The 10,042-nt window shown below is 47.6% G+C and overlaps 1 protein-coding gene across 1 annotated transcript; it reads right to left on the bottom strand.

Moving 5' to 3' along the window:
* Window positions 1–1,452: 1,452 nt before the first annotated feature.
* UCMA (upper zone of growth plate and cartilage matrix associated) lies at window positions 1,453–7,922 on the bottom strand. The gene is given in 6 exon segments (XM_040248561.1): window positions 1,453–1,550; window positions 4,830–4,928; window positions 7,496–7,588; window positions 7,694–7,706; window positions 7,708–7,760; window positions 7,868–7,922. Coding segments are annotated over 6 exon segments (411 nt in total).
* Between the last annotated feature and the right edge of the window lie 2,120 nt (window positions 7,923–10,042).

Genomic DNA, 10,042 nt, shown 5'->3' with positions numbered 1-10,042 from the left:
TGTGGCCACTGCTGAGTTTTCCTGGAAACCTGCTTCCAAAGTAGGCAGAACTAACCAGCCAGGGACCCAAGGCGAGGGGGAAGCAGAAGACCCAGGGGAGGGGACTGGGAGAAGGCCTGAGTGGGTGCTTTTTCTCCATGTTTGAGAAGAAAGATGATCCTCTGATCCCACAGAGGTGCCCACTTAATGTTGTTCTTGAGTTTTCTGCATTCTTAGTGTGGAATCCCTGAAGACATTTGGGAGCAAGGCTGGAAGTAACCTAGTGCTTAGTCTGGCAGGAAGTCAGAGCCCTTGGAACAAGAGAGGGCACTGTTACGGGCTGAGTTGTTTCCCAGGAAAAGATATACAGAAACCTAACCCCTGAGACCTGTGAATATTGACCTTATTTTGAAATAGGGTCTTTACAGATGTAATTAAGTTATTGAGGTAGCAGAGTGGGCCCTTAATGACTGGTGTCCTTACAACAAGAGAAGAGAGACACGGGGAGGAGATTGTGGAGACATGGGGAGTAAAGGCCACATGATGGTGCAAGGAGTGACTGGAGCAATGCTGCCGCAAGCCAGGGAACAATTGAGACCCCAGAAATTAGAAGAGGCAAGGGAGGACCTCCCCTGGAGCCTTTGGAGGGAGTGTGGCCCTGCCAACACCTTGATTTCAGACTCCCAGCTTCCAGAACTGTGAGAGAATAAATGTTCATTGTTTTTAAGTCTCCCAGTTTCTGGCACATTGTTGCGGAAGCTCTAGTAAACTAATACTATGAAGAAAAAGGAGATGATACTAAAACTGAACCTTATCTGCTGGCTGCTTTTGGTTACAGCTGGCCTCACTGTAACCCTGGCTTTTGATTGATACCATTAAGAAACCACCATTGAACCTTAAGACTTTAGAGACGTGAGAAGCACCTGGGCTCAGAGAAGGGTTTTTACCCAAACAGTTGCATTTACAGGTCCCTTTCAGTCACATAACTACTGAGACAGGCTGATGAAATAGTGAGACATGCTCCCAAGTCCAAGCTTCTTGACACCTAAGTCTGTGTGAGCCCCACTGTCATTTGGGAGGGACAAGTTGGTGCCGCTCAGCATGAGATTCAAGAAGACGGTACAGTGTTGACTCAAGAGTTTTTATTCATAAGCTGTAAGCAGATACACAATCTTTTCTCTCTACTGTGATTTCTCATCTTTCTGTGGACCAGGAGTCTCAGTGTGGGAGCGATGGTGAAGCAACAGGGAACCTCTAGGAGAGATACCAGGAGGCCCCACAGGCCTTTGCTCACCTCAGAAAATCATCTGCCAAGAAGCACAAGCCTGGGTGTTTCCATCCATGAGAACAGAAGGCCCTAGGCAACAGGCCCTGTGAAGGGGCCTGTTTGTGTGCGGGAGAGGTGCCCGAATACCGAATACCGGGGGTGAGCGGGTGTCTCAGGCTCCATCTTCTGTGTCCTTCAAACAGAGGTCAGATGTGGTGGCGATTGTAGAGATAGGATGGGTACAGGCCGTCGTAATGCCATTGGCGCCACTGCTCGATGGCCTTCCGGCTTCTCTCTTCCTGTTCTGGGGACAAGAGATGAAGTCCTTATGTGAGGATGGAGGGCTCGGATCTGGGCACAGCCATCAAGTCTCCCCAAAGTATCCATTCTGCCCTCGTGACATGAACCATTGTGCCTGTGTACATGGGTGACAGAATGTCCTAGCTGGAAGGGCCTAAAAGGATGCCAAATCTAAAGCCTCCCTTTTACAGATCTAGCCTAGAGCTAGTTGCCAGGAGAGCAGAAACCAGGATCCTACATTCCATTCAATGCACGTTTCTGCTCAGCCAGCAAAGATGGGATAGCTGCATGCAAAAACTGGCCCGGAGACTCACCAACTAAGACAATACAAAATCACAGCGGCAGAAAAATAGATTGCAAAAGCATACTGTTGAAAAACTCATGGAAGGAAATAGCTGTCAACTTCAAGTGATGGGATTGTGAGTGAGGTTTTCCCTCTGTTTCTTAGCTTTAAAAATAAAGTTACATTGTTACAGCTAATTGGGGAAAGGGCTGGACCAAGCAAGTGCAGGAAAATCTTGATAATTGCTGATTCTGGGTGATGGTAATATGAGGGTTTGTTCTAATACATACTTTTCCCTATTTTTGAAATGTTTCATAGTAAAAAGCTAGAAAGAACAGAAGGGAGTTTTTAATAAGTAAGAAATCTTAATTTTTCTGTCTTTGATGAGATGTGTTTCTGAATAGGGCTTCCGTTGTGGCTCAACTGATAAAGAATCCAAATAACACATTTTTGAAGCTATAAGATTAGGCTCCTGGTGTCAGTTCAGGACTGCCTGTTAGCCACTGTTGTTCAGTTGGTAAGTTGCGTCCAACTCTGCGACTGCATGAACTTCCGTGTCCTTGTTAGCCACTGTTAGGTACCACTGAACCACGAGCAGACATCCCAAGGCCATCAGTGTTTAAAAAGCATCCTCAAAATGTTAAACAGAATTACCATGTGGGAATAGATGAAAAGATGAAATGTAAGAAGATAGACTGTAATGTCTAGATATGTCTGTGTGTATTCAGCTATGAAAAGGAGTGAGGTTTTAATATCTGCTATAACATGAATGAACCTTGAAACATGCTAGGTGAAACACACCAGACACAAAAAGACAGATATTGTGTGATTTGTCTTCTGTGAAGTATGTGGTATAGACAAATGTGTATGGACAGAGAATATATTAGAGGTTTCCAGAGACTGTGGGGATAGGGGAATTAATGCATAATGGGTGCAGATTTGAGGTCATAGAAGTGTTTTGGAAATAAATAATGATGGTGGTTGTAAATGTACTAAACGCCACTGAATTGTACACTTAAAAAATTAAGTAAAGGTGACAAATTTAATATTCTGTATATTTTACCACAATTTTTTTTTTGAGAATTTGGGGAAAATGTTGGGAGGATAGAAAGTTAATAGAAGATAATAGCAAGCTCTGTGATGCATTTGGTCATCCTTTGTTTACAAAAACATGGGCTTTGCTGGCAAACACCTGCATTTAAATTCTTTATTACCTATCTCACCTTGGACATTCATGTATTCTTTCAAAGACTGGGTTTTTGAAACTGGAAATTGTAAGACCTGAGAATTGGCCATAAGGATTATGTAGTTCAGTACAGAGTCTGGCAGGACAAGTGCTCAACCGATGACAATAGCTGCTGTCGCTACGTTCCCCGAAGGCCTGTGTCCTGCAGCCTTTCCATCTGTGGGCAGCACCTGAGGCCTAAGCCTCAGTCTCCTCTGGCTTTGCTGGAGGACCTGGCATCCCTCAGGTGCCTCACCTCTCACTATGATTCATTGTGGAAGGAAAACAGTGAACATTTTCCATCCAGGTGCTAGGGATTTTGACCTGAAATATTTAAAAATGCACAAAATAAAATGCTGTTGTTAATACTATGAGTTTTTTAAAAAAAAAACTGAAAGAATTTTAGAGGCCACATTCTCATTTTTTAAATGCCTTGCCTGCCGCAAGCTGTCCACCAAGTTAAACAAATCTGTAACAGAAATATTTGCCCCTGAGTTACAACAGTCTTAGCTTTTTCTGGGACAATCAATTTGCCAGGATCCTGCCCAACACCTGTCTGCAAAGCTCAGGCAAGTGTCACCTGCAAGACAGTGGGTGTGGCCTGCAGCCCTCTGGGACCTGGTGATTGTGTCCTTTCCACTAAGAGATGCCCTAAGGGCACCTCACCTCTCAAGTGCACCAGAGCAAGCAAGTGAGGAGGTTGGTGACTTCAGAAATGAAATCACACTTTCTCTAACAAAGGTCACCTTAACTGGGGTCTTAATGCCTACTCTCACCTGCATCCAGAAACTTACTCAGAAGCATTTCAATCTTGAAGTTTCAAGAAAGACCAAAAAAGTAATAAACACAGATGTTGGCCTGCCTGGTCTGAACCCTGTACATGTTCTGTGGATTTTTGGGCATGAGTGACACGTGAAAGTAGTCAATAAATACAAAATCGAATCCCCTCAGTGTGGGAGGCTGTGGTTCGAAGGTAGAGTGTCTGTCCACCCATGCCCACACCCAGAGGCCCTGTTGAAACCAGCTTTCCCAAGGGGAGGCTGGAGCCATATCCCAGGAGCAGAGGGTGGGGATAAGGTGTGCAGACTCATTGGTGAGAGACACAGCCAAAGGCCAAGGCTTTCCAAACAAGAGACTCGCAGCAACTGGGTGGGTTTGCAAAGCACGTAGAAACTAGCAGGGGCCCAATGCTGTGAGTGAGGGGAGCTGTCCTGAGGGCTGCACATGCTCACGTTGGAACGGGGAGGGCACAGAACTGCGTTCATTTGTCGGATTTGCTTCCACCAGTCACCAAACGCTGATAACAGTGACTAGGGAAATGGAAGTCCTCAGTTTTCCAGGATGGGCAGTTCTACAGCCATGACGCTGATGTAAATCCAAACCACTTGAAAGTGAGTTTGAAATCCTCCCAACCCAACTCTGGGAACGAAGGCACAAGTGTAGGTACTGAGACAGAACACACCCAAGTAGGAGGAGAAAATACTATCAACTGAAAACTCCCCAGCCCCACAGTCCCCAACCAGTGGTACCCTATGTGTTCTGACCTTTTCCACGCCTTCTCAGGTTCTGTAGCTACTTTTGTGACTTTCTTCCCCCCCCCCACCCTTTTTTTTTTTGAGACTCCCATAGATACGAATTGAAAGTAGAGCTGCTCTTATCTCCCTCCTCTAATTAAAACTTGAGACATAAATAAATTTAAGGAAAAGTATAGACAGATCACATGGTTTTCCCACAAACTTCCAATTCCCAAAAGGCACCAGCTGATGAGCTCTTACCATTGTTTTGCTCCTCCACAAAGTTCTCAAGCTCATTCCTCTGTTCTTCATGATACTCTCTCCGCAGCTCGTCTGCCCGCAGCTTCTGCCTGTTCTCCACTGAGGGAGGGGAAGGTGAGAGTTGCCCCAAAGAATAGGGGCAGCCACGTGCATTGAAGGGTACACCAGTCATTCTGCATAAGAAACTCAGGGGCAGATGAGGCTGTTTGTGAGGGGCTAAATGCGGGGCCTCACTGCAGTGGTTCACCCCTGACATAAACTTTAAAACCTGAGGGACCTGGGAGAGCATCCCAGCCAACCACCTCGTTTTGTGTCTTGAGAGGACTGAGACCCCAAAAAGTGAAGCCATTTGTGTGTGTGTGCTTAGTCGCTCAGTCGTTTCTGACTCTTGCGACCCCATAGACTAGCCTGCCAGACTACTTTGTCCATGGGATTCTCCAGGCAAGAATACTGGAGTGGGTTGCCGTTTCCTTCTCCAGAAGCCATTTAGCTCCAGTCATAAAATGAGTGGTGTAGCCAAGCTTGCTGGTTCTCTTAGAGGCTAGGAATTCTTTCTCAGATGATAGAAATGAATTTGCTGAGGGAATAATCCAGCTTGACACTAACACTTGCATATCCCTTCTGCAGCTTTGGGCATCTGTCATGGCCAGAATATATGCCAAGCACTGGGATTAAAAAAGCAAGTAAGAAAGATCCTGTCTATCCCTCTGTCTAAGAAGTCTGTAGTCCGCTTAAGGAAAAAGATAAGAAATTAAATTGCCCTCAACATTGTGGCTGCTATGATAGAAATCACCACAGGGCCTGATGACGGTGTAATCATCTTTACATTGCCCTCTTCAGTGTGAGAACTGTGATTGTCTGGAGGAAATTCTTTCAACAAGCACCTCAGTGTCCCCACTGTGACGTGAGGGAATCACACCATACTTGTGTGAGTTGTTCTGAGGGCCAGCTCTCCCCACACATGGCCTTCCTGCCTATGGATCTTTCCAATGAAAGCCTCATCAAAAGAAGTATCTTGAAACTAAGAGCCACAAATTGGACCTCTGACTCGGCAGTGAATAAGACAAGATGCTAGATACTGTTTTTATACCATGCACTGTGTACCTAGAATACATGCCTCCTCAGGAACGCGCCTTTCCTCTGATTAGTTCCTTTCACCATAAAGTAACCTGCATCTTTACCCAGAAGCTTAGAGATAGGAGATGCCTGTTTTCTGCTTCCAAGTTCGTTTATCAAAGTGTCGCCTTCCTTTACTGAACCTGAGACATGAGTGAGCATTGTTCTCCTGCCCAGCGCTAGAGCTGACTGGGTGACAGCAGATGAACTCAGGTGCATCCTAGGTGTTCAGGTTGTTCTGGACAATGCCTGAAACCCTGAGCTTCCAACCCGGGTGACAGACCTCTGGCTTAATCATGCGCCTCGTTCTGAATCCCCTTAAAGGATGGAAACTATTCTCCTCCTAAATTCATGCCCATTCCCCACTGGGAGTCTGCCAGAAGGTTGCTTCTCTCATATCCATCAAGAATGGCCCAAGCTCCATCACAGTCTTTTCAGTGTTTCTTGACATTTGCTAATCTTTAAATCCCAAATTGTGTGAGGCCTAGAGATATTCCCAGTGTGGATTGTACTTCTCCAATTAAAAAATAAAAGCTAATTTTATCTCTAAACATTTTCATCTCACTTCTTGCCCATCATCTGAAAACAGTCCTGTTATTTTCACTGAGCGAGTTACCTTGCTGAGTGTGCTGAGAGGCACAAAGAGTTTATTCAGACACACACAGAAGTGACGAATCAAGCCTTGGACTCAGTGACTGTCAGAGCTGAGTCCTTGGAAGAATCTAGTTCAAGGACGGAAAACTCAAATGCCTTCATAGGTCGGCAGGTCATGGAAATGAGGGTCGTTGCCAGGTCGTTACAGGCAGGCAAGTAGACACCAAGGCCTACTTTAGGCTGAGGAGACATTCTTCCAAGTTCCAAAGTCTCCCAGCTGCATTAGAAGTGAAGACTTAAAAACACTGCTGGCTGAACACCGCTCTTTAAATAAGGGGCTTATAAAGAAGGAAACTTGGGCACAGTGAGAGGAAGTGGTCAAGACCACTTAGCAGCAAAGCTGTCACCAAGCCCACATTTCCAGTTCCCTGTCCCACGTGCCTCTTCCTGCCTGCAGTGCTGCCCTCTTGCCTATAAAGGTACACCACAAATTATCCAGAAAGCACACACTGAGCTGCAGGGTCCGCACTCCACCAGAACATAGATTTCCCCCATAACTTTTTCTTGGCTGCTCCATGTGCATATGGAATCTTAGTTCCCCAACTGCGGATTGACCTGTGCCCTCTGCAGTGAAAGTGCAAAATCCTAACTACCACTGAACCACCAGGGAAGTTCTCCCTCTTAACATTTTTAACTTTCAGAAATTGAGGGGCAGTTCATCGACTTCAGTGCAGTCATGTGGCCCTGTCCCTCTTTGTTCCTTACCTTGACAGCATAGCCAATCAAGACTGACCTACAATCAAAAAAACGTGGTATAACTTCTGACTCAGAGCCACAGTTTGACACCCAAAGACCTGGGTTGAGCCCTCTGTCCCCGGCCAACCCCACAGCCCAGCTGACTATGGGAGAGAGAAGGAACAAGGAGCAAGAGCAGAAGGCAGGCCACAGCGTCTTACCATTGACCTCATCCTGGAATCAGGGGGACCGCTTGCTGCGCTTCTTGAGGAAATTCAAGGCATCTGATTCCTGCATGAAAATCTCTTTCACGTCTGAAACCCGAGGAGAGAGGCCAGTCACACCCGGCACAGGCTCACCAAGGCTACATCAGGAGCCAACCCATCCACCCTGCCGCCTTGGGTGGCCCCGGTACTCACCTTCCTGTGCCTCTTTGTCCTGCCACCTATCTCAGGCCCACTGACACAGCGGCCCCCTCCTGCAGCACTGTGGGACGAGAGCACAGCATGAAGGCTGCAGCACCCCAAGTTATGTGGGCCACCTAAACTGCCTCACCTAACACCAGGTCCCTCCTGGAACCTCCCCATACTCACTGGACAGGAGTGCAACGGCTGAGAGACAGGTCAGAAGCAGCTGTCTCCAGGCCATCTTTGGAAAGGCTGAGGCTCTGTCCGGGGACCAAAGAGAGGATTCTACAGACCCTGAGGCTGCCGGGTCCTCACTTCTGTGTCAGGCAGGCCAGGAGGGAGGGAGAAAGAGAGGCAGGGATGCCACTGAGGGGTTGTGGGAGGGGTCCCGGCAGTGGCTTCCATTTCCTGCTCCTGCCAGAGCACTGGAGATGTTTTTGGCACCTTGCAAACCTCACAGAAGCAGAGCTTGTCATTGGGGCCCCAGCCAGGACAGTTCTGAAGTGGCCTTTCCAAGATCTCTACCCTAAGAGTTGCTGCTGGAACGCCCAGCCTCCGAGTCAGGATTCCAAAGACCAAGGGGCAAGTTTCAAAGGCCCCTGGCATCTGCTTCAGAGGAGGTGGGGACTCTAGTCCTGGAGGCTGAAGTATGCAGGAGGGAGGGAGGGAGGGAGCCTCAGTGGGGGGACTTGATTCAGCTGTCAGGCTAAGAGAGACCATAAAGGCTGAAAGACCCCCCTCATGGTGACGCTCACATGGACATGTTGGCTGTCCTGATGGCACCCAGCTTAACATGTCCCCAGCCGATGCTGACTTTTAAGAGAAGCACAGACCGCTCTCAAGACTTCAAAGAGAGGCAGTCAGCCTTCCGCGGAGGAGTCGGGGAGCGCAATGTGGGTGGACTTCTCAAAGGTACACCCTGTGTAGGGGAGGAAGTACATTCCCAGAACTGGGAATGCTGATGGAATCCAAGCCCTCTGAGGCCATCAGCCTCCAGTCTCTTAGGAGCATTGTTCTTAACACTGTCATTTATTCTGAACTATCCAAAGAGTCACCTTTGGATATTGGTTTGAATTGTCCTAACAGTGACCATCACTAGACCCACCCACACGAAGCTCCCATTTCATTAGACATGTGTAGTGACGTCCCACTTGGACCGTTGGCAGGAAAAGAATGTTAATAGCAAAAAAAATAGCCAAGACAGAGCAAACAAAATAAATGAATTGTTTTCTTCGTGGCTGGGAGCACACAGGGCTCCCCTTCAACACTGGCTGACCTATTTAACCAGGCGCAGGTGGGCTCTGCATGATCACTCCAAGAGGAGCAATGCCCATGAAAACATACCAGCAAATATTTATCTGTCAGGTAAAATGGTTGTCACTTGAAGGAGGGAAGGGCCACAAGACAGCAATGTTGATGGGATTTGTAGGTGAGAAAATGTGTGAAATACGTCTGACATCCTTGATACCCTAGTTGTTCTTGCTGCTTTTCTAGTTCCATTCATGTCAACCATGAACATTTACCAAACACCTACTCTGAGCCAGGCACCTGTGCTAGTCACACACTCACCAGCTTTTAGTAAATCTGCCCTACGTGTCCTAAGTACTTTCCACCCAAAATCAGATGCTGTGCATTCATTGGCCACACAGAAGGGCTTAGGGAGAAATCTCAAGCCCTAGGAAGTCCTTTCAGACCAGCTTGGGAGAAAAGGACAGGAGGTCTAGAATTCACAGAATGGAGAATGGAGGCTTGGAGTGAGATGTAAGCTCAGTTCTGGAAGAGCAAGATTACATTTCCTACATACCTAGGCTGGTGGCCTGAGATTTCTGTCGGCTACACCACTGTGCTCTATGGAATGGTCTAGTCACAGCTGGTCTCCAAGTATTATCTCTCAGTTCCTCCAGAGCTTTCTCTCCCTCTAGAGCCATTGGCATCTATGCTTGCATGCTCTTTCATTTTCTACCTTCAGCTCCCCTGCCTCTGGGGTTGCTCACCATGCCTGACTGCGCTGCTGAGGTGACCTCCTCGTGACATCATACCCCAGAAGTGTAACAGGCCACCCACATCAAGGCCAGAGAAGGCAATGGCACCCCACTCTAGTACTCTTGCCTGGAAAATCCCATGGACGGAGGAGCCTGGTAGGCTGCAGTCCATGGGGTCGCTAAGAGTCGGACACAACTGAGCGACTTTACTTTCACTTTTCACTTTCATGCATTGGAGAAGGAAATGGCAACCCACTCCATTGTTCTTGCCTGGAGAATCCCAGGGATGGGGGAGCCTGGTGGGCTGCTGTCTATGGGGTCGCACAGAGTCAGACACGTCTGAAGCGACTTAGCAGCAGCAGCACCTCAAGGCAAAAGC

Source organism: Oryx dammah, unplaced genomic scaffold, assembly GCF_014754425.2.
Source record: "Oryx dammah isolate SB20612 unplaced genomic scaffold, SCBI_Odam_1.1 HiC_scaffold_10, whole genome shotgun sequence".
Taxonomy (NCBI): domain Eukaryota; kingdom Metazoa; phylum Chordata; class Mammalia; order Artiodactyla; family Bovidae; genus Oryx; species Oryx dammah.
This window is presented reverse-complemented; position numbering and strand designations above follow the sequence as displayed.